The 25,153-nt window shown below is 35.8% G+C and overlaps 3 protein-coding genes across 3 annotated transcripts in view; 1 reads left to right on the top strand and 2 right to left on the bottom strand.

The window, feature by feature from the left end:
* The window catches only part of LOC112048953 (transcription factor hamlet), a 163,875-nt gene that overhangs the window by 17,731 nt on the left and 120,991 nt on the right, over positions 1–25,153 (top strand). The window lies entirely within an intron of this gene.
* LOC128199140 (uncharacterized) lies at positions 16,703–21,172 on the bottom strand. Its single transcript, XM_052887255.1, has 2 exons — positions 21,035–21,172; positions 16,703–20,399 (listed from the first exon to the last, which is right to left on the bottom strand). Exon 2 carries the CDS (start codon positions 20,358–20,360, stop codon positions 16,791–16,793), a length of 3,570 nt encoding a protein of 1,189 aa, XP_052743215.1. The 5' UTR covers positions 20,361–20,399; positions 21,035–21,172; the 3' UTR covers positions 16,703–16,790.
* On the bottom strand, positions 20,509–21,977 carry LOC128199189 (uncharacterized). Its single transcript, XM_052887595.1, has 3 exons — positions 21,035–21,977; positions 20,675–20,926; positions 20,509–20,513 (listed from the first exon to the last, which is right to left on the bottom strand). Exons 1-3 carry the CDS (start codon positions 21,975–21,977, stop codon positions 20,509–20,511), a joined length of 1,200 nt encoding a protein of 399 aa, XP_052743555.1.

Here is a 25,153-nt window from a genome sequence, read left to right as displayed (position 1 = left end):
CTCCAACTTTTCAGTTGCATTTATAGAAATTAACTATCTCAAACGGTGAAGGAAAAACATCGTGAGGAAACAAGCATACCAGAGAATTTTCTTAATTATCTGCGTGTGTTATGTCTACCAATTCGCATTGGGCCAGCGTGGTGGATAATTGGTCTAAACCCTCTCATTCTGAGAGGTGCCTCGAGCTCAGCTGTGAGTCAAATATGGATTGATAATGATGAAGCTAGTGCTTGACTGCAATCACGCCTGATGCTAAGCAATGATATAGCTTCTAGCGACACGCGATTGACTAGAAGATGCCTTCTCACAGATACCCACATTACACATACATTACATTACAGATACATTCATTTATCTCAATAGTCCTATTCTTCTTCAATTAAATAGAAAGATTATGTAATGAGTGTGTAAAACTTAGAACAATTACATATGGACTAGTATCGCACCCAAATTAACGAACAAAATTGTCTGTCATTTTCTGAGGAAAACGATCTTGAATTTGGTGTATATCTTATATCAAACTAAAAGTATTTTGCCCGTTTTTTACACCATTCAAGTACACAAGGTATTTTTACAGAGCTCTTTAACACGAACACGATTACAATTATGAAACATCGATTCTATAGATACAGTTTTTATAATCGCATTAGATCGTTGATCATATACTTTGACAGAAAAGTAACGTCTAGTGAGGCAGGTCCTGTGTAGAACAATAGTCCTACGTGTGGGGATTGAACCACTGACCTCGAACTGTAGAGTCCAGCCTCTTTACCGTGGATATATTGAGGCTTTTAAATGTCCTCATGTATTCTAAAATCTAATCAATCGTGTAATATATACCTAGATTTTGCTTCAGATTCAACAGAATTATTTAATTTAAAAGTTTAATTATTTTTTAAAAGACTCCAAAGACTCTTTGAAGTTGGTATATAGTCCATTAAATAGAAATTAAACTAAATGTGAAGTCGAACAACGGGCGTAGATCTAAATCTTTCCCGTATTCCACAAAGCTACAAACACAACCAAGGGATTAAACTTTTCAATATCACCAGTATAACATAAAGAAATATTAAAAGTCTTTCTCTTTCAAATATACTCTTATAAGATGACATGACAGTAAACCGCTAACTCGTAGAAAAAAGTTATTATGCCAAAAATATTAGACAGTATGAAAATAAAAAAAAACTTTCAAGGACAATAAAAAGTCGAGAACACTTTTCTCAGCGACATTATGTAACTGCACAACACAAAAGTCACACAGTTTGTCAAAATTAAAAACGTCTGGTTTTGCAGTTTAGCATACTAGACATTTGATGTTTTTACATTCATTTGTTTGTTGTCATAGCTATTATGACTAATTTGTATAATTTCTTACAATTTAGTCTTAGAGTTCACGATGATACATAAAGATTAAATCTGATAGTGGCACACTTCTCACGGTCTAAGTTAAATACTTTGGTATTATAGTCACAACCGAGCCTCGGTGTGAGATGACTTAATTCGCATTTTGCGAAACTATACTCGTGATTTGTGTAAAGACGACATGACTTTGACAAATATGGCGATACTTTATTTTTGTGCATGTTTATGTAAGTCTGCAATGTTACATCTAACTTGTATGAGTCATGCTGATGTTTTATATAAGTTGTTTTATTTAATGGGTACATATTTTGAAGCAATTAAACGGGACAAGTTGTAGTAATGTATTTTTATAGAAATAAAACTTATTATTTTAAAAACTCCTAGTTATTGAAGCAAATAAGCTATTTAAAGCATAGAAATCCATCACTTGAACTTGTTCAAAGAATTAATGTTCTATATCAATTTTTTTTTTGTGGCCGTATTTCCACAGTTTTGCTGTACGGATTAAAAATTGCTTGATCCTTAATAAATGCCGTAGTTAATGAATCTTTTTGCAGTTAATATAATTATTCGCAAAGAATTATGCTCAATTTTAATACTATCATATTATTTGACACATTTTGTCAGTGTTATCATCACAGGCGACAAATAGGATAGAATACTTAATGCTTCCAGTATTGCCAACTCATGCTTCTGAATACGCCCAAGTAGACTCAGATTTGAAGTTGCGTTCTTTACTTTACGACTGATATATATTGCGGATTTTTATCTAGACAGCCAGATTCTAATCAATTAAAACGTCATGCGTAATATTATTACATTTACGCCTATACACTTTCGCGGGCCTACCTTGGCAATATGGATTAGGATTACGACTTAACGCACTTTACATGTAACTTAAAGGTCGTTTAAATTAGTTTCCTTATCAAAAAACCCCTACAATTGTCGTAATGTGATGGTAATCGTAAATGTCGAATCTAAGTGACACCAATTTTGACATTGACGTCAACTAAACGCATTAATTTGACATTTAAGTTTTGGTTATATTACAATCATTGCATTGCGACATTATCATAAAATGAGAAAGATTTAACGTGGTGAATTAAAAACCTGGACGTGGTTCTTTTGTACCTTCCACTTTTTTAAGCAGTCAAATTAATATTTATTCCAAGTAAGTAAACTTGCATGGACCTGACATGCGTGCATTACTTTACTACCGGTTTGGCACATCATTCTTTTTTTTTTTAGTTTCATTTGACTTCTAGTCAAAGTCAGTGTATTCGTAAGTGCCTGTATCTGGTTCAACTTAGACCTGGTGGTGAGCTTCGGTCGTAGCTAGTTTCCACACCACCGGCAAAGACATACCGCTGAGCGATTTAATAAATAATGCAGTCCTAATCAGATTTTTAGGGTAAGTACCAACCTATAGATTGTATAAACTGAAAGCAATATTTTTAGGTTAATGTGGTATTTAAACTATCTTAGACTTAAACGTCAGTTAATAAAAGACAAGATCGAAGTCGCTAACCGGGTTATCCTTTTATCCACTACGTATGTTTCTTCAAACAAAATTGTTAACTTACTCGACCTACTTACCCTATACGAAAGCAAACCCAGTGGCACCTGCTAGCGACAAAACACGCAACCGCTATGTATTCTTCATTGTTATGATATCATCCCACAAAACAATGTCGAGACCTTAAAAACGCACACAAAAACGTCTCAAGAACACACGCTCAATGCAAATCGGCCGAATGTCAAACCAAAGTAGTATAAGAGTAGCATAATGACCTTACACAACATGCATCTTGACATTCCTTTTTGTTCTTCAAACATTCTCAGTTGGCGTGCGAAATGTTCCCACACGTCCGATACGTGTAGAGATAAACCGCTCAGCGAGGCGGCTAACCACTGATTAAGATAACAAACGATTAGCGCATCCGACAATAAATTCGCACTTTTCATTTTGTTTACTTATAATCATTACTTGTTATAAAACAAAACTCACTACCGTTAATGTATGTCTTAATGCTTTAAACTCGAAACTATTGAAACGATTTTAATGCAGTTTTCACCAATAGAGTGATTAATTCATGAGGATCACATTTATGGGTAATTTTATAAAAAAATCCTCAGCCGAATGCAGCAAACTCAAAACTACTAAACGGATTTACATTCGGTTTTATAAATAAGACTGGTACTCATTACTGCAATATGTAATCTAACGAGTCAAAACTTGTTTTTCCCGAAAAAATAGTTTTTTGTTTCTTTAGTTTATTTTTCTTTCTCGACTTTTCACCTACTCGTACTACGAGTAAGTCAAAAGGAAATGTTAAATAAATAAAATAAATAAATAAATTACTTTTTATTTCAGTTTACACCATAGAATTGAAAATTAATCAAGAAGAGTTAGTAAGATTAGTAACAATTTTTATCTTAATAACTATGTTAGTATTATTAGTGAACCTAAACATAGAGAGTTATATTACTTTACTTAGAAATATGGTTTGTGGCCACTGCTATCCAACGTGCCACTATTGGGCAGCTCAGCCTCAATCTAATTATGTGTGTGCTCACTTTTATTATACTAGAAAATGTTCAGGCAATTATTTTGCTATATGCATAAATATAACACTTAGCAACACCCAGGAAATAAACATAACAAGTGCGTCAAATAATACGCAACATTACTTAAGTTAAGCGGGTCAGCGTATCTTTATCCGACATTTCCTATCTCGCCCGTGATCCAGATATTTCCTGCTGTCAGCCGAACGTCATTAATTTCCTTAACAAGTCATCGGACGTTCGGGTTATTCACACGATCATTTATCGCAAAAGCCTCGCTTCCGTCGAACGCTGATTTGTAACATCCATGGCGAATATAACGAAATATTTCCTCCTCATATCCACTACTTAGTAGCCGCAATAGCTCGATAGTTCAAGAGACGGAATAAAATCCGACAAATTCTATGATCGATTCCCTATATTGGCATATCTACTTGTACCAAAAGCTTTTTGTATAATAATTATATATTAGTAATAATATATTTTATTGACATTTAAAGTATTATTTAAAATAAAACAGTTAAGATACACAAAAAGTAACAAGAAGTACTTGGGCAAGGCCTGCAAGACCCGGGTAGTAAGCGTCGTCTTTTATATAAATTATAATTTCTACGTCCTTCCATCTGGAGTCTACACAGGTTGTCAATTTTAAAGAAATAAAACTATATTTTGACGGCCTCCGTGACGCAGTGGTATGCGCGGTGGATTTACAAGACGGAGGTCCTGGGTTCGATCACCGGCTGGATATGGCTGATGGGAAGCTTCGGCCGTGGCTAGTTACTACCCAAAGCGTACCGCCAAGCGATTTACCGTTGTGTAGAAACCAAAAGGGGTGTGGATTTTCATCCTTTTCCTAACAAGTTAGCCCTCTTCCATCTTAGATTACATCATTACTTACTTCAAGTGACATTGTAGTCAAGGGCTAACTTGTAAAGAATGAAAAAAAAAATAAGATCTATTTAGCTTTGTTGTGTGTGCTACCTAATTCTACACACACTTAACGGTACATAACTTCCATTACACCACGTTATATTAGTATTATCTTGGTCCTACGGGAAATAATAAATTCCGATGCGAAGGAAGTCGCAGGCAACAGGTAGTGACGAGATATTTTGTCCTCATTTATCGAATGCTACGGTCGAAGATTGATTAGCCAATAAAGGATGTAAATTACAACGCATCCAAAGTAATCGAGGATGAAACCGAATGGCATTTTATGTTCATTTGGGCTACGTAGGTACCGCTAATTTTATTACCGTCCAGTGCATCCGATTCGTAATAGATGCCCGACAATAACACGTTCTCTACGATTTAATTTAATGAATAAATGGACATACAGAAATAAAAATATATTCTATACCTACAATTTGTAACTACCGTCTCCAAAGAGTAAAAAAATCTTTTGTAGGTTTGGGTGTACTCTTCTATAATAAGATCCCCAAGACTGTGATGGGCCTGCCAATGCATAGCTTTAAGCAAAGTGTTAAAAACATTTACTTAGTCGAGGTTACTACACCATCGATGAATTCCTTAATGATAAAGATGCTTGGAGGCGTTGGATCAGCTTCCACCTTCACACAGGAAGTAAAACTATAAGAAATTGTAAAATGAGCCTACTTGAAATAAATGATTTTTGATTTTGATTTTTTTTAACGTAGAAGAGACGTTGGTCTCCCAAGAAGTCTTCGTTGAGGAACGTTAGTGAGTGGACCGGGATCGCGAATGCCGCATATCTATTTCGTCTCGCAAAAAATAGAGAGTAGTTTACGAAGTTGACCTTCGTTAGTCAGAGAGGCACTCAAGGAAGAAGAAGAATTTACCACGTTACTAGCGGACGCCCGCTTCTCCGTTCCAATGAAATCCTGCGGGAACCATTGATTTTCGGGGATAAAAATTTTACCTGTGTTACCTACACAGGTTAAATTACATTACTACATACTTACTTACAAAGGTAAAATTTTTATCCCCGATAAAAATTTACACACACCTAAATTTTATCTTTAAAATATATGTGTGACTGATACCAGCCATGCCTAGCAATGCCAGAAAAGTTTTTTTTTTATAAGGCACGAATCTTTGCGGGTTAAGTATTTCTTTCAGTGGTGCTAACATGCAACCGAAGAGAAATAGACAGTATTTCCAATCAAACTTGTCCCACATTCACTAATTTCCTAAATCAATATCAATCATTCGTCATTTTAACTTAACTTAACTAGAAAAAAGAAAACTCACTTTTTCATATCTCAACACAGAATTTGAACCCAAGACTTCGTGATCCAAAACCACATAGGCTAACCACTGCACCAACTAGCTTAAAGTTCAGGACATACAATATATTGAGTCGTATTGCCAAGGTATTCATGGCCTAATTATTGTGATCCTGTATTCCGTAGTTACGTAGCGAGTAATGCAAATTATGTTCGCAAGTAAATAGATAAAAAGCGCTGGTCGTATGGCAACTGAACGGTACAAATTACATCCGTTTTGCGCACATTTTTCGCTGTGTATAATTTATGTATAATTAACGGGTGCCTTCTGACTACGCAACACAAGTATCGATAAGCGACAGAAATAATCATGGATGTAGGAGTTCCATCAATAAAATAAAAAAAATAAAAAAGGCATTCTTTAATCTCTTCATGTTTCATTTTTATTAGTATTGTTAGTAAAAAAAACATACCTTATTAATGTTAGTTGGTTAGTATGTTGTAACAATATCTTTGAGATAAGATACCCTTCTCGGCAGTTTTTATAATCTCGTCAGTCCGCCGTTTGTTTGATGAGTCTACATTCTTTTTGCCTTGTGGTCCTGTCCACCTTGTACATTGTAAGGTCCATCTTTCATCGGCATAACGTGAAGGAATTCCATAGGAGAGTTTAATCATAAAGAGGCATAATGTTATATTACGCATACGCTAAATTAAAAAAGAAAACAGAACAGTATCCACTTAATAATTCTGTATTTTAGATGAAAGCATAAAAAATACTAGCAGACGCCTGCGTATTCAACCATGTAGTTCCTGTTCATGGATGAAATATAGGTTAAGTTATTCGCTGGTAATGTGGCTATTATTGGTGAATGAATTTTTTAATCAATTAGTAGAGAAAGCGTTACAAATAAGCAACAAAGCCTTAATTTGTGTTATAACTATTAAACACCATTTTGTATTTATAACACAAGTCAGTCCAAAACTGCAGTCATAACAAGAAGCAATACAGAAGCTAAACTTTGAGATCACATTCAGCGTTGGGTAAGACCGCCCATCGGCTTATTATTCCAAATGAGAAGCACATACGGGCAGGAATCGAAGTAGATTTACGAGCGCTTACGAAAAGCAATCAAGGGAGGCGTGACCAACAGTAATTATTTCTTAACACCATGCCCAGAATGCGGCTACCGAACGCTCTCCATTAGACGCTTCCTCTCATCTCATAGTCTAAGAGATGACGGTCCAAATTCATCTATTTGATTGAAAGACAATTTATTTTTGACCTTTAAATTGTTCGATGAAACCTTTCAAGAAAAATATGCTTTTAAATAACTAAACTCCATCTATCGAATCAACGGTTTTCTGAGAAATTTCGCGGACATACACACATGAATAAAATTACGACTCGAATACTGAATCTCTTTGTTTAATCTTGGGTATAAATAACAGTATTAAATTCTAATCACAGGTTTGCTACTACACAATGTGCGTAGAAAATTCATTTATTACAAGAAAACAAGTACTTTTGGAACGCCAAATTATATAAATATCTATTAGTAAATATTCAGAGTCAAAAACATTAAAATTACGAGGGCTTCAAATTCTCCTTGGTCCGAGTAGAGCCCATAATAAACTCAAAATATATTTAACGAGTAAAAGTTTTATTGTTGCCTCTTATACTATGAGACAATTCCTCTAATCTAATGGTTTTGATTGAGATGCGGTGCACCTAAACAGTTAATTAGATCGGGTTAATTGAACACGGTCCATCGGATATTTTGGATTTCCATACAAATATTTATTATTTAATTGCGTTAAAGTTTACGATCACTTAGCAATAAATAATCCATTGAAAATTTGCCTCCATATAGGGTTCTGTACAATAAATAATATCAGGCTTACTACAGGGCCAGGAAAAGATATGGAACATAGACCCGCCACGCTGTTTAAATGCGGGTTGTCGGAATTGGTGTGAAGTTAAATTGTTTTAAAGATCACTATCAGATGCCAAAGCTTAGAAATTAAATGCACTATTTATGACTAGCTACTGAAATATTGTTAAGGAAGAAGCTAGTCGTAGGAATTAAAATAAACGAATTCGAACGGTGTACGAGTAAATAATGTTAAATGGATATAAACATGAAACCCTGACTGAGCTTGCTGTGGACTTTTCTCGGTCCAAAGAACATTTGGAACCTTGGTACTCGTAACTTTAATTTTAATTTTTCGCTTAACTATTACCATTATTTTTTAAAATAAGCTGACGTTTCAAAAGTACTTGTGAACTAAGCCTAATTGAAATAAATGAATTTTGATGGTAATAATGGTCGGAACAGCTTATCGTTCTCTCCGAGTCAGGGTGTAACACCACCGATTTCCCAACCCGGACTATAAAATTTTACTTACAACTATTTAGAACAAAGAAAAGCTCAATATATCACAGTCATTTTCACATGGGGAAATCCTCATGGATAATTTCTCGCCACGAGGAGACAAATAGGTTATATCGGTCTTCAACAGACTGAAATCCCACGGTGTTTCAACTCGTCTCTTAGTGGACTCCGGGAGCTGTAAGCTACTGCATCCCAGCCAGCTGAAAGATCATCGTAAATTAATATTTCATTGCCTGACCTAGAACAAGAGCCCAGGAACTCGCCATCAAGGCAAGCTTACCAGTGCATTGAGCATTTTAATACTAACTACTAACTAGATTTTACAAAAGATCGACCCGTCGACCCCTTCTCTAACTAAATGCTATTTACGCTAATGGATAGTCTAGGCGTGGACTTGTCAACAGTCCAATGGTGAAGTTTGAACTGCTGCCCTTTAGAATCCGAGTCCGCCCTTTCAATGCGACATATTTATTGTACTTTGTTGCTAGTGAGTAAATGTTAAAATTTAAAAAACGGCTAAGTGCGAATCGGTGTCGGGCACGAAGGGTTCCGATCCATTATCTATAAAAAAACGGAATCTTTTGTGCTTAGGAAGTGTGAAAACTATAAAGGTATACACAAATATATAATGTAGGTAAGTAAACACAAAATTTTGCATGTGTGCGCTCAATGGAGTCGCTAAATTTGGATCACTTTTTGCGGTGATTTTGTAGGCACTAGTATAAAATAATCATTGGTATCCATACGGAAATGAAAACTACGCGAATGAAACATTGGGGCGTTAGTCAAAATTTAAAATCAATATTAAGTTACGGACTCCCAATAGCGTAGGTTCTCGATCAGTGTATCAAATGGTAGTTTAATAAAACATCTCTACGGTTATGTGTAGAGAATTTTATGGTTAATTTAATAGCTCCATAAAGGATTTATTGCGAGAATCTTCTGTGAATGGAATCACTCGACGATAGTTATTGTATAGCCCAATAAATCATAAATAAGCTTATTCTATTGAAGAGATGAGTGGGCTTGAAATGGGTTGGTCTTTTTTGTTATTTAACTTGTTATTACTATAATAACATCTTTTTCAAAGTTTAGACTAAAATTTTAGACTTCTTAGTATCAATATAGATCAATGTGTGTATGAGTGTGTATAGTTCAATTTAAATTTAAATTATTTATTTAATAATTTAATAATTTTATTAACATTAATTATAGCTTACAATGCTTAATAATAATCCGTTAAATACATCTGACATCATATGTATACTCGTATGTATTTGTTTTTCGATACAAACACGTATTTCGTATAGTAATATTGTTGTAAGTAAGGTTGATATATAATATTTTCCAAAATAAACTTGACATATTACATTAAGGTTGTTGTAAGTATGGTTTATATATATTATATTCTAAAATAAACTTCACATATTACATTAAGGTTGTTGTATGGTTGATATATATGAGACGGCCGCGTGGCGCAGTGGATAGTGACCCTGCTTTCTGCATCCACGGCCGTGGGTTCGATTCCCACAACTGGAAAATATTCGTGTGATGAACATGGGTTTTTTCCAGTGTCTGTGTGTATTTATACATTATATAAGTATTTATATGTAGTACATAAATGTATATGAATATTATAATATCAACTCTCTTAGTACCCATAACACAAGCTACTCTGTATGCTTACTTTGAGGCTAGATGGTGATGTGTATTGTTTAAGTATTGGTGTGTGTATTTATTATTATTATATTTTCCAAAATAAACTTGACATATTGTACTGTTACATTAAGATCGATTCGACTGGAGCGAATCGCAGATAATTCGGGACAGGTCCAAATTATTGAATAATTTCCAAGACATTTATATAGTGGAATGCATTATGTTAGTTGCGTGACCGTTTTCAGTAATATCAAAGGAAATGCACTCACGTGCGGCCTTCGCCCGACAAGCGTACACAGACAGACACAGGCATTGTTCGGTGACATTTTAGCCTTGCTAATGACAAGCAATTTCGATTTTGAAACACACATTAGACGAATTCATATTTGCCTTTTAATCTGATTCGAATATCTCGATTGTAACTCCAAGACATACCCCTATTCCATACCTATACCATAAAACAAACCATATCAATATTTAACATGGTTATTTAACATGGCTAATTATATTTTTAATGAAATGACAGAACATTGGTCCTTCTGCGGTAAGTGATGACGCAATCTAAGGTGGAAGCGGGCTAACTTGTTAGGAGAAGGATGAAAATCCACACCCCTTTCGGTTTCTAGGTAGTCTCGGAATCATGGGTGATCTTTAACAGTATTTTCGACTAATTAACGCATGTTGCTCCAGTTTATATAATCTTATTTTTTTAAGGAACAACCATTATCGAGTGGTTTTGCAGTAAAAGCAATTTACAAAAGTATTCCGAACTTAGATTAATCATTACTTCCTCATCTTATCATTCAGTAGGTATAGGTAATAATATCGTTCATAATTTTAGATCTTCAAAGGAAAAACGGAAAAAATAGTATAACATAGTAGTTCCCGTTCTTATGGGAGTACGGAGATCAAATATAGCCTATGTTACTAGGTAATGATGTCGCTTTTTAGTGGTGAAGATTTTTAAAAATCGAGTTTTAGGTAAATTGTAACAAAAACAAACAAAAAATAAAATCGTACTCTTATAATATTAGTTTAGATATAGATAAAATGGAGATTACATTTTGAGATACAAGACGTACTTACGCTATAAATGAAATAATCTCACGAATCACAATATAATAATGCCAGTCTAGTCGTAAAGGGTAACGGTCTTCAAACATCAGCCGCCTAATACTTTTATCTCGTCATCACGTAGCCGACCACTGTCAGACGAGCTGTCAAACCACAGTCAAAAGTTGTCAAACCAGTCCTTGCCGTGTGACAATGACAACTTTTGATGACAACAATGTATTGATGATACTGTCACATCCAAAATATAACTTAGTCTGGTTTTATGAACTATACAATCAATATATACAAATAAAATGTAAGTATGTCTGTGGTTTCAAAATAATTGTTTTCGCATATATCACTCCCTAACAATTAAACTTAAACATCAAACGAGTCACAAGGAGTCACAGCATGCAGACAGGTTAGGATCGTGGTGTTTGGAAGTTTCTACTAAATGCCTACGTCCTGCAGAGGACTTCCTTCTCCACGTAATAGGTACCACAACCTCTACAAAAAGGATAGATACTTGTAATATGTTTTCTTACAAAACACAACTCACGATGCCACTTAATATTTTGACAGTTGAAGTTGTTATTCTAAATATTACAATAATTGTTTTAGAGCAAACTCTAATTCAGTTCACTCACAACTAAACTAGTCAGCGTTCTATTTTATTCTTCACAATACATTGAAAACTATTTATGGTTCACAATATTCGTGGCACGTAGCTATTGTTAAATGGATCGCGAAAGATTGTTTAATATCATTGCTTCACGTGCGCCAGTTCGCTGAATAAACACGGCATAGTAGAGAGACAAGAGGCTATTACAAAACGATGAGTGTTCACTTTCGTTCAGCCAATGAGAGGCAACACGTGTCTAGGGTCAGAGGTGAGCAAGCGCCTCGGGGATCAAGTCAGGAGCGCGTGCCACTATTGTAAAAACTAACTGATGAAATAAAAAATCAGCACGACTCAAAAATATATCGCAATAGAAATAATCGACAAAGAGACTGCGCTAGCCCGACTTACCTCATTTTATAAAGGCTGAAAAGTCAAAGTCAAAGTCATTTATTTCAATTAGGCTTAGTTTACAAGCACATTTAAAAAGTTACGTTATGTTAGAAGATAATGGTGATAATATTAAAGTATCTAATATAATGTATGTTTGTAAGATAGTATGTCAGCCTATGCTATGAGAGATAAGTAACTATGGTAGCCAATTATAGGTTTTGGGCCGTGACTGTTTTGGAAGGTAGCAGATTTCTTATCAATTCCAAGTATAAGACGAATTATTTTTAATTTTCTGCGGCATAATAACTATAAGGAATCATGTCCTTACCGTTAAAGATTAAACTTTAAGAGTCTCTAGTGAAAGGATTGCCACGAATAGGGTCTACTGACCTGAGATTTAAAATGTCGTAGACTATATTAAAAACTGTGTATATGAGTGTGAATTTTCATCATACACCTAACAAATTAGCCCGCTTCCATCTTAAATTACATCATCACATACCAGCAGCAGCAGGGAGACTGTAAAGAAGTGTCAAGTCAAGAAGTCAAGTGTCAAGAAGTCAAAGCCTAAATTTTAAAAAATTAAAAAAGTTATGTTTTATATTTACTTTAATTCCCTAATTGGCTTCCGTACTTACCTATGGTGACATTGGCTGACAAGATTTCAACTATCACAACATGAGGCCTATCTGGCTGTCACCGTTTCTCGTTTTATAACCTATCACACTCGAAGTATTTTATGAATGACTTCACTTGAATGAGGAATGACACAGTGAAAGGCTGCAGGGTTATCATTGCTTGCTGGCACTTGGCAGTTCCTATTAGAAATTTCGTGGTTATTTAACTCTAATATTTTATTACAACAGAAATATGTCGACAACGTGTCAATTTCTTGCCAATCTATTGCTTAGTACGTGGGTTTAATAGATAACTTGTAAGGTGTATAATGAAAATTGAAATATTTATTATTACCATAGCGTCAATGTTATGGCCGATAATGTGAATACCTGTTATTGTGAATTGATCAAACAATATTTTACATAGAGGCGTCAGGTTGTAATCATTTGATTGTCAGAAACTCGACGCCAAATGGCATGGTAGATTACTGAAGCGCGAAATACATAAAAGCAATGCACTACCCTTTTCGCTGTTGAGCACGAATCCCCTTTCAGGATGAGAGGGTTCAGGCTAATACCACCACGCTGGCCCAATGCGAATTGGCAGAATTCGCACACGAAGATAATTAAGAAAATTCTCATGTAAGCAGGTTTCCTCTAGATGGTTTTCCTTCACCGTTTGGAATACTTGCTATTTAATTTTTTAAAATGCACATAAATAAATAGTTGGAGGTGCATGCCCCAGATCAGATTTAAACCTACGTTCTCTGAATCAAAGTCAAAGGCAAAGGTCTTAACCACTGGGCTATCACGGCTCAAAGCTAGCTATAAGAGATAAATTCTTGTGCTATTTTAGAGGGTAATCTCTGGATTTAGTAGACCGATTTTGAACATTCTTTTCAGCTATACGTATTTGTGAATCTCATAGGTATGTTTTATCCCCTTATTCCCACGGGAACGAGAACTGCGTGGGTTCGGTTCGAGAACTGAAAAATCGCGGGGCATAGGCTAGTGACTTAATAGTTCAACGCGATTTAAGATGTAGTCTACAGATAGGTTGTGTCTAGCCGTGTCACAAAGGGGGCGCGTCGGCCAATAAATCGACGGGCGCAAGCTCGGCGTGAAAGATGAAGTGCCCGTTTAACATACAATGACTCTGCACTATGTTGCAACAGAACTTAGGACGGCGTTAGCTCAAGCCCCGCTTAGACACTGCCAAGTACTGGCGCAACTACTCCACATCCAACTAAACGATCCTTGCGACGAAAGGTTGAAACCATAAACTATATTCGCTCCTGACATTTTGATGTTATCTCTACAAAAAACCATCACTGCATACATTTAAAAGCTTTGCTTGCACTAAACACACTGCAGAATGATACTAAATTAGGTTTCAAGATGTAAAGATAACTTTTAATGCCACTGAACGCGCGAAATTATGGCTAGGAAGTAATTTTAGCGGAGTCATTTAATGACACGTATGTCAACTGGACGTTTGCAAAACTTGCTCATAAAATGTGTATTAAAAAATTCGCATATTCCTTCATGAATGTAATGACTTCCTATATGCTATTCGTCGTCTTCTATAACATAACTAATACGCTTAACTAATAAGTTTTACAGTTGTTTAATCACAGACTTGTACGCCTTATCCAATTTATATGTAGGTACCTAAAACATTTTTAATGACTTTAATTTATGTTTAAATAACAAATGTATAGAGCTTCAAATCTAAACAATTCACTTAGGTATTTGTATAATGTTATATTATTTCACATTGTAAAGTTTATACATGCTTGCAATATAGAAAAATTTTACTAAAACTGTGCAAGTAAACCATTTAACAAAATTACGCAAGTCCAGTATTAAAATAGCCTTGTCTAAATTTCATTGAAGCTATTTGAACGCAGCACGAGATTAGCCTGAGCCAGCTAACGAGTCTGGGTGTGTTCTCTGCACCAAATAGCGCCGGTAATCATAATTGTGGGTGCAGTTATGTGCAGTCTTTGGACAATACACACAGCTGTCTGGTGACGAGTGATGAGCATTCAAAATTACGAATTCAATTCAAGCCCGCAATGTATTCGATTATTGCACGTGGTGCCAAATGCCATAGTGTTGGGTAAGAATCGAATCGTAGAAACATTCGTTTAACCTTAGATACACGATCGGCCAATCTGCTAGATAATCAGCCTAATGTGTAGATAAATTATACGTTACAAGTTTTTTAGCGATGCAAAGTTTGCGATTCTAGTGATACTATCTCATTTGATGTTAAGTGACCCTGCAGATTTTGACACGTTAATTTGACGAAGATGTGTAGCTCTTACATACGCTAAGAGTGAGGTATGGGAATTGGAGGTTCTTCTAATAATATCATCTTCTTTTGTATTTATTGACAAGTAAATTTTTGATTGCAACCTCTTTAAACCTCTGTGCCAATGCTGTGTAAGATGATAAAACTGTAACTTAGTAAAAAAAAATGACTCTTAATGCTCGTAGTATTACATCTCTCTCACTTATAGTGGTGTCAGCAGTCGGATACGGATGCATAAAATAAACAATTTCTTAATAATAAATTAATATCGATAATAATCAAATCCAATCTATACTAATATTATAAAGCTGAAGAGTTTGTTTGTTTGATTGAACGCGCTAATCTCAAGAACTACTAGTCCGATTTGAAAAATTATTTCAGTGTTAGATAGCCCATTTATCGAGGAAGGCTATAGGCTATATATTATCCTCGTACTCCTACGAAAACGGGAACCACGCGGAAGAAACCGCGCAGCGTCAGCTACTATGATTATTGCAAAGATATCATGGAAATTGCACCTACCTGATGTAGATACAAATGTATTAGTATCTACGTCATACCTACATAATACGTTATATCTCCTCCTCTCTTGAATCTCGACTTGGACAATATAATTGATAATTTGACAATATAATTGATAATTGGACAATATAATTTAGTTATTTTGTCCAAGTTAAACCACGTTCAAATACAAAACTTTATTAAAAATGAATGAACTTAAAATAAAACAAGTTCTAAAATCGCAAAAACAACAAATTACAACCATTGATATAAATGTCTTCTCATTATCAAAATCAAATCTGTAACGCCGCAATAATTATATCTTGTAATTCATCAGATTAATTTAGAACTTGTTAAACGAAAACTATAAGCATTGAACGAGAAAAAATAAAAGTGAGAACAAAATTATCTGCACATCTTACGATTAATAAAAGAAAGATATCAATTGTTTAAAACAAACTGCACACTACTTTTTGAGTGCTTTAATGAAATGGTACAGCCATTTCATTAAAACACTTAAAAAATCAACTAGTAGATATATAAAATTAACAATAACCATATTATAAACACTATCTTAGACTATTATACGAACGGTATAAATAATATTAAGATTCTGTTACAAATTCGCTAAAGAACCTTAAAAGATGTAAGTACTCTATCACCTACATTTATACTTATATCTTAAGAACCCTAAAACCTCTTGATTATGATAATGGTATTAATAATTGTAGAGTCAAATGTGCGCAGCAGTACTGTATTACCATAGGTTGAATAATAAGTTGACTCCGATGTGTATGGAAAAATCACTTTGATTATGAGAAATATAAATTGAACATGTGTACATAGGCCGGTGGTCGGAAGGCAAGAGGAGCGATTACAAGTTACAATCGGCGGGCAGTGTTGCCAGCACGATTTTATACAATTCCTTTATTTACCATAATGTTGCCTGCAACATGCTGCGGCCTCATGATGTTATGAACTATACAATTGTTAAATAATATGTAAACTGGAAATTTAAACATTTTACAAGTTAAGTTTAATTGTTGCTTACAATGTTAAATTTAAAATTTTCTTAATAAACATTCTTATAATAATTAAATACTAATTGGAATCTATTGGCAATACACATATTTTGTTAATGGCTCGAATGTGTGTTTTTTTATTTGGGGTCATGACCTCGACGGCCCTGACCTTTCCATCGTGACCAGGACATAATCTTACAATTCGTGCCATGGGCCAGTACATAGGATATAAATTATCATCCTTTAGAATAACTAAACTTCCTACTTTAACATTATTCTGGTCTTGGCGCCATTTTGGCCTATTTTGGAGAATATTTAAATAATATTTATGCCAAACCTTCCAAAATTGTTGTTTTAAATTAGTACATAGCTGCCAAAACTTAAGTTTATTTTTAGGTACATTAATTAAATTGTTTTCTGGATACATAGTTAACGCACTACCAATAATAAAGTGACCAGGTGTTAAATAATAAAAGTCATCTGGATCAGATGAGAGTGATAACAATGGTCTTGAATTAAGTACAGCTTCAATCTCACAAAGAACTGTGTTAAGCTGTTCATATGTCAATAAACTATTTTGTACAACTCGCCTTAAATGGTATTTTGTACTTTTAACTGCTGCCTCCCAGAGACCACCAAACGTAGGAGAATAGCACGGAATGAAATGGAAATTTATACCTTGTTCTGCAGCAAATTTTTGTACGTTTGCCTGGTGATACTGAGATGCATGCAGCTTATACAATTCATTTAATTGGTTGCTAGCCGATTTGAATGAGCTAAAATTGTCACAGTGGACCTGGCTGGGCTTTCCACGTCTGCTTATTTGCCTTTTGAGACAGCCTAGAAATGTTTCTGTGGTTAAGTCCGAAGCCAGTTCTAAGTGAACTGCCTTCGTGGTAAAGCATACAAAAACGCATATATAACCTTTTCCGACTACAGAGCGTCTAATTCGCGATAGCTTGACGTCTACAGGCCCAGCAAAGTCCAAGCCGATAACCTGGAACGGTCGGCTCGTGGCTGTGACACGGCTGGCTGGCAGTGAGCCCATTAGCTGTTGAGCAGCTGTCGCCTTATTTCTAAAACATATAATACATTTGTGGGTTATTTTCTTAATATGTAATAAGCCATTTACAATCCAAAATTTTTGGTTTAAACTTGAAAGCAGAAGCTTAGGTCCTGCATGCAGTAATCTTTCATGTTCGCTTTTAATAATCAAGCTAGTAATTAAAGAGTCCTTTGGTAGGATAACAGGATGTTTTTGTGACAGTGGTATGGCAGCATGGTGGAGCCTCCCACCTACACGTAAAAGACCTAGGTTATCAATGAAAGGATGTAGGTTCACAAGAGTTCCTTTTAAATTATTGCCTTTGCAAAGTGCATTAATTTCAGATTTGAAATGGACACCTTGTTCATGTTTAACTATAACCATTAAGGCATTTTCAAGCTCTGAGCTTGTTAAATATTTACTATTTATTTTATTTTTATGTTTATTTACATTATTCAAAAATCTTAACATATAAGCCATGAGCCTAATGATTTTTGTAATATTAGAATAATTATATAATTGTTTGAAAATATATTCAATAGAATTTGATGATTGGTCATCAGAAAGCACTAAGCAAGGCCTCACCTCGGGTAGAGTGCTGGGGAGCTCTGGTTTACAACAATCAAAATTGTACTCACTGTTACGTAGAAATTGTGGCCCGTTCCACCATAACTGGCACCGGTTCAGCTCGCCTGGCTTTAGCCCTCTGCTGATGAGGTCGGCAGGATTTTCTTTGGTGTTGACATAAAGCCATGACCATGCACCTGTAGCCTGACGAATGACACTCACTCTGTTCGCTATATAAGCTTGAAGCTGCATCAATTCAGTGTCAATCCATGCAAGAACAATCTTTGAATCACTGAATAGATATACATCCTTTATTTTAACTTTAAGCTTAAGTGAATCATATGTTTTTGCCATTAACTTAGATAACAAGAGTGCAGCATTCAATTCAAGCCTTGGCACTGTCATGCCCTTCTTTTGAATAGGATTTATTCTAGATTTCGAACAGAGCAAGTAAGCATTTGAGTTACCTAATTTGTTGACTCGCAGGTATACACAGCAACCGTAGGCCGTGGAACTCGAAGCATCAGCAAATCCCACCAGCTCTGCAGTGTAATTTTCTGAAATATCTATATTTCTACTTAGTTTAATTGGCTCCATTGCTAATAGATCAGCTGTAAACTGTAGCCACTCTTCTTGAATGTTAAGAGGGGGAGTGGAATTCCAATCAATATTTTGTAGCCATATTTTTTGCATGATGACCTTTGCTGTTACTATAATAGGACTTGCAAACCCCATAGGGTCGTAGAACCTACCTATGTAACTTAATATTCTTCTTTTTGTTATTTCTTTAGGGTTAAACGGTTCAGGGGATGATATTATAAAGTTATCATCTATAACATTAATGCGCAGCCCTAAAGCTTTCATGTCGAAATTTTCTTTTTGCAAATCTAAACTACAAAAATGTTGTTGCTCGGTCTGTGGTATATCTGACAGTATGCTTTTATTATTTGAGGCCCACTTGTGTGTATGAAATCCACCTAGACTGAGTATTTCGCGTAGTTGATTCCTTGCAGTTATAACTGAGTTGAAATCATGATCTGTGTAAAGAATATCGTCAACATATGTATGATTATTAATTATGTTGGAAGCTAGAGGATACAAATTTTCGTACCTAATTGCTAGCTCCTTTAAACAACGTGTTGCCAAGTAACTAGAGCTTTTTAAACCGTATGTTACTGTGTCTAATCTAATACATTTAATTGATTCACTTGGATTGTCTCTCCAAAGAATGTTTTGTAGAGAAGTGAATTTGGGATCAATTTTTATATTGCGGAACATATGTTTGATGTCCGTTGTGAATGTATATTTGCCAAATCTGAATAGCATGAGTATATCAAAAAGATCTTTTTGCACTACCGGTCCATTGAGTTGTAAACTGTTTAAGCTGACCTTCTTGTCAGTTTTCATTGAAGCATCAAATACACACCGAAGTCGGGTTGTACTTGAATTTTCATTTATTACTGCATGATGGGGTAAATAGTAAGTTGCTTGTTTGTTTATGTCATACAGTTCAATGTCCATATAATGACCATGGTTAAGTGATAAGTATTCATGGATAAATCTTTGATATTGCATGAATAGATTTGGATTTGAATGCAATTTCTTTTCTAAATTTAAAAATCTCTTTAAAGCAAGGTGAAAGGATTCGCCTAATATGCCATTAATATCTTCTAAAGGTAATTTCAATGGTAAGGTAACTTGAAAGTGATTATTTTCTAATTTGACAGAGCCTTGAAATATGTGTTCACACAGCTCCTGTTCAGAAGTTTTTTCATGCAATAATTCTGGGACCTTTTCATAAGACCAAAACTGAGAAATTGTTTTTTGTATATCTAGCTCACATTTTAATGCTACTTTGTGACAAGATGGTTTGGATAAATTGACTGGCAAACCTCCTCCTATTATGTGACCAAATAGTGTTGGAAATATGTGTAATTCAAACCCTGGAGACCCTTGTGATGTAGTGTGACACGAAGCAGTAGGGAGAACCTGTTGTGACCCGTGAGGATCACTTGCAGCTGGTGAGCTGAGGTTCATTGGCACCACCACCACGTTCTGATTGCTCGGCAACAAGGTCTGGAAAAACACATCCGCACCAATGAGTATATGTATTTCACTTGGTACATTGAACTGTTCATCGGCTAAAGTTATATTATTTGGTATGTGAATTTTGGAAATATCAATATTACTCTGGGGAAGTTTACAAGTTATATTTTCTACTACATGACAGTTGATGATTTTTTTGAACGGAATGTGCATAGAATGCACCTCTAATGGGATGCAGTACTTTGTATTATTTTTAGTGTTAGATATGCCAATAATATTTGTGTTATTGGGTGTGGGAGTCAAACCTAATATTTTTATGACCTTTGAGGTCACTAACGATACCTGTGAACCGCTATCTAGTAAAGCCTTGATGCGGTACTCTCGGCCATTCTTGCTGAACACCTTTACTCTTGCTGTGGGCAGGAGTACATTATTATCAATGTTGCCTGTCAAAGTAACAGGAGGTGCCAGGGCGGGAGAATTGCAGACTAAGCTGTTGTGACAGCCCTTGCAGTCTGAACATCGGAAGTGAAACCTACATTTGCCCTTATGTGTACCTAAACATGTAATACAAAGTTTATTCTTTTCTATGAATAATATTCTTTCCTGTGCTGTCAATAAATAGAATTTTTTACATTTAAAAAGTTTATGTTCTTTGGACTTACAGTAACTGCATGATGATCCCTGCGTGGCGAGAGCTGCTACCCGTGAGTTACCCGCAGTGTGACCTTGCTCAGCATTTTCTAAAGCCAAGGCCCGTTTCTCAAGGTACTGGAGAAACTCTTCCAGGCTCGGCTTGTTATCAGAGCTTCTATCCATTTGGTAGGCTCTCGTTGTAAAGCTATCTAGTTTACGGGAGAAAATGCAAAGAAGTATGGGACTCCAATGTATTACATTAGGCTCATGAATGCTTATGGCAGCTAATTGTTGTCTAATACATGACACAAAGTCTCTTAAATTACTAGCCGTGGACTTAGTGATACATTTTAAATCTAACAAATGGCTTATGTGTTCATTCACAATTTTATACTTATTTTCATACCTATTTTCTAATAATTTGAGTGCTTCACTATAGCTTTCAGGGGTTATTGGTAAATTTTTTATTAAGTCTAAAGGTTCACCTATGAGATATGATCTTAAGTAGTATAATTTTTGTATGACGTCTAGACTTGAATTATTATGTATCATTGATTTAAAAAGGCTTATGAATGGTATATACTCGGTGAATTTACCGTTAAACTGTTGGATGTCCACGGGAGGTAAGTGAGTTTTTGCCGCTACACTCGGTTGAGCAACTGAATTGGTTGAAGACGCGGGTGCAAACCCACGTTGCGCAATCGCCTTGTTTAACATCGTTACCATTTTGTAAAACTTTTCTTCGACGACGTCCACGCACTCCTCATCTTTGGGATTCAAATGTAAAATGTCTTTGCACAAGTCTTCGTATTCATTAAAAGTTTTTTCCAGTCGGTCGCGCCGAACCATGAGTTCCTCCACGTGGTTCTTTAGTAGATTTGCCTCTTCTGCTTCTAAATACTGATAAAGCCGCGTGATTGTGCGCTTTGCGTAACCGCGTGCTACATTCTTCCTTGATAATTCGTCCTCCATTATGATTTACGACGTATATACTAATAGGTATTTCCGAAATACACTGATTTATGGTTACTATTGCTCGAATAACGCCACTGAGTGATAATATAACTTTTTTGAACAAAAATTGCTATTCACTTTAGTATTAGCACTGATTTTACTTTTAGTTTTAATGCAATAAAGAGACTTGATACACTGCGCAGACGACGATGACAAAATGGCGCGGGGCGCCGTCCCTCGTCTCGATGATGTTGCGTTCGCCACGTTTTTACCTCGTGGTCGTAGCGCTGGCGCGATGCTGCTTTCTCCCTCACTCCCACTGGCGACGTATCTCTGCTTTGCGCTCTCACGCGTTGGCTCACGGTAGATTATAGATGAATATTGCGTAAGTCAATCAGAGCGGCAACGTCGCGTTGCGGACCTTTGTCTTTTTGCAAAATGTTTGATTCTCAATAATGAAAGCGTATTTTACCTCTTGCTGTCTTCAATCGGAGGGCTCGAAGGACCATGTGCGCAGCAGGACTGTATTACCATAGGTTGAATAATAAGTTGACTCCGATGTGTATGGAAAAATCACTTTGATTATGAGAAATATAAATTGAACATGTGTACATAGGCCGGTGGTCGGAAGGCAAGAGGAGCGATTACAAGTTACAATCGGCGGGCAGTGTTGCCAGCACGATTTTATACAATTCCTTTATTTACCATAATGTTGCCTGCAACACAAAGTTTTTTTTTATACAAGATAGGCTCGCGTTTGTGTAGGTTATAGTCTAGACAGGACACACAGAATCACGAAACACAGACCTGAGAAGCGCAAGCGCAACCCTAGCCGTGCGTTTGAGAAAAGAAGACGTGTTTTGTACGAGTCCTAGGGACATCAAAGAAGTAGGGATGAAAACCCACCCGATGTCTTTCGATACTATGGTAGACTATGATACTATGGTAGAAAGGGGAAATAGCTCCTGAGCACACTCACCGAAATATCCCACTGATATTATAAAGGTGATAGTTTGTTTGAGTGTGTAAGTATGTTTGTTCCTCCTTTACGCTGCGGCTACTAAAGCGATTTCTCTGAAATTTGGTATGAAAATAGATTTTGCGCTGGATTAACACATAGGCTACTTTTCATAACGGAAAAATCCATGGTTCCCGTGGGGTTCGTGAAATGCTGAATTCCACGAGGATGAAGTCGCGGGCGTCCGCTAGTTTCCTATAAAACACCAACAAACTGGCAACTTTTCGCCGATGTTACATTAAATACACTGCAATTTCACTAAAGAACCCTGAATGTTGTACATTCAACAATTACATAGATAAACGTTAGCCGAGAGATGTTAAAAGCAACAAAAAAATTAATTACACCCATTGAGACGAAAGATTAACTGCTCTTTATCAGAGCAATTACAGCTGTCAAAACATCAGCCTTGGAATTTGGAATAAAGAAAACATCAGCACGAGCGAGGCGCAGTAATGACTGTATTGTTGCACTACTGATGCGTAAGAGAGATAATTATAAACGCGAAAAGTTTTTTCGACGTAAAAGAACCACCTTAAAAGTTGGATACTTCATTCTTTATCAGCCTGTTTTATCTGTCAGGGCCAGGCCAGCTGGCCTATTCACTATTTCGGTAATTATTATCAACCTATTAAAATAAACATCAAGCCAATTGAGAAATGTCACCTACCTACTGTATAATATCCTCCAGTAGGCACCGGATGATATCTGTTACATAGAATTTCAGTTTCGTGTATGTCAACTAGCATATGTCAAAGATAGTGAATTAACCTGCAGGCCTTCCTAAAGATATGAAGCTTGATACACCACGCTGCTCCATTGTGGATTGACGGCCGAAGGGATGATTGTTTTTAACGAACACTATCAGATGTTAATGATAATAATTCACCGACAGTTTATAACTGCTCTTCGAGGCACGGGGGTGTAACATCGCTAAGAATATTTCTAAGAAGAAATAAAAGCTCAGTATCTCATAGCCCGACCCAGGACTCGAATCCAGGAACACGTGATCACAGGTCACATAGGCTAACAACTGAATCAACGAGGCATTTAAATAGTATAGGTACTTAGTTACTTACTCTCCCCAAAAATACGCATTTATATAAGTGATCTGTACCATACAAACTAAAATGATTATAAAGTTGAATTGTTTTTTTGGATGAACGCGCTAATCTCAAGAACTAATGTCTCGAATTGAAACTTTAGATAGTCCATTTGTCGACGAAGGTTAGGTTAGTTTAGGTTAGGATTCATCATCATCAACCCATATTCGGCTGACTGCTCAGTTCGAGTCTCCTCTCAGGATGAGAGAGGTTAGGTCAATAGTCCACCACGCTGACCCAATGCGGATTGGCAAACTTTACAAACACAGAGAATTTTCTTAATTCTCTGATATGCAAGTTTCCTCACGATGTTTTCCTTCTCCGTTTGAGACACGTGATATTTAATTTCTTAAAATGCACACAACTGAAAATTTGGAGGTGCATGTCCCGGACCGGATTCGAACCTACGCCCTCCAGAATCGGAGGCAGAGGTCCATATCCATTGGGCTATCACGGCCCAATTAGGTTAGGATTAGGTTATAATTATAACATCACGCTACAACCAAAAGGAGAGATGCATCAACGAAATATGTGGCAAAAATAGAAAAAAAACATCCTTTTTAAGAAATTCCGTTGCATGCGCTGCTTAAACGAACTTAAAACTTATGCAAAGGTCATATATGAAGGAATTGTTCCCCTTTACAAGTTTTCACGAAGACGAAGTCGCGGGCGTCCACTATAAAATACACACATTACTTTTTATCCGGGTTTAACACGTCATCAGTAACATAGGGGAAAGTTTTTAACGTATGCTTAAGGCTATCTCAATTTAACATAATGTCTCTTGTTCGACTGAAAGTGATCAGTCAAAGTAGGTAAGCATATTAAATCGACGTGCTGCTCCGACAATAAGTAGAAAAGGAATTCTATTTTACAATCATATGGTCTACTCACATAGAAACTTCCAACATTTACAGCGAAAGATAGTGTTAGTTATTTTTTATATTAGCAACTTTTTTTGTAAAACCTAAATAGTAGTATAATAGTACTATTAAATGTAAAAAAGTAAAAAATATCCCATTTGGTAATTTTATTGTATTTTTTTTGCTGGTTAGCTTGAATAAACAGACATT

Source organism: Bicyclus anynana, chromosome 19 (genome assembly GCF_947172395.1).
Source record: "Bicyclus anynana chromosome 19, ilBicAnyn1.1, whole genome shotgun sequence".
NCBI lineage: Eukaryota > Metazoa > Arthropoda > Insecta > Lepidoptera > Nymphalidae > Bicyclus > Bicyclus anynana.
This window is presented reverse-complemented; position numbering and strand designations above follow the sequence as displayed.

Coding starts and splice junctions, on each gene's coding strand:
- LOC128199140 (XM_052887255.1), bottom strand. CDS start 20,360: ATGAACCTCAGCTCACCAGCTGCAAGTGATCCTCACGGGTCACAACAG.
- LOC128199189 (XM_052887595.1), bottom strand. CDS start 21,977: ATGGAGGACGAATTATCAAGGAAGAATGTAGCACGCGGTTACGCAAAG. Junction 20,927..21,034: donor GGGATCATCATGCAGTTACT/GTAAGTCCAAAG, acceptor TTACATGTTTAG/GTACACATAAGGGCAAATGT.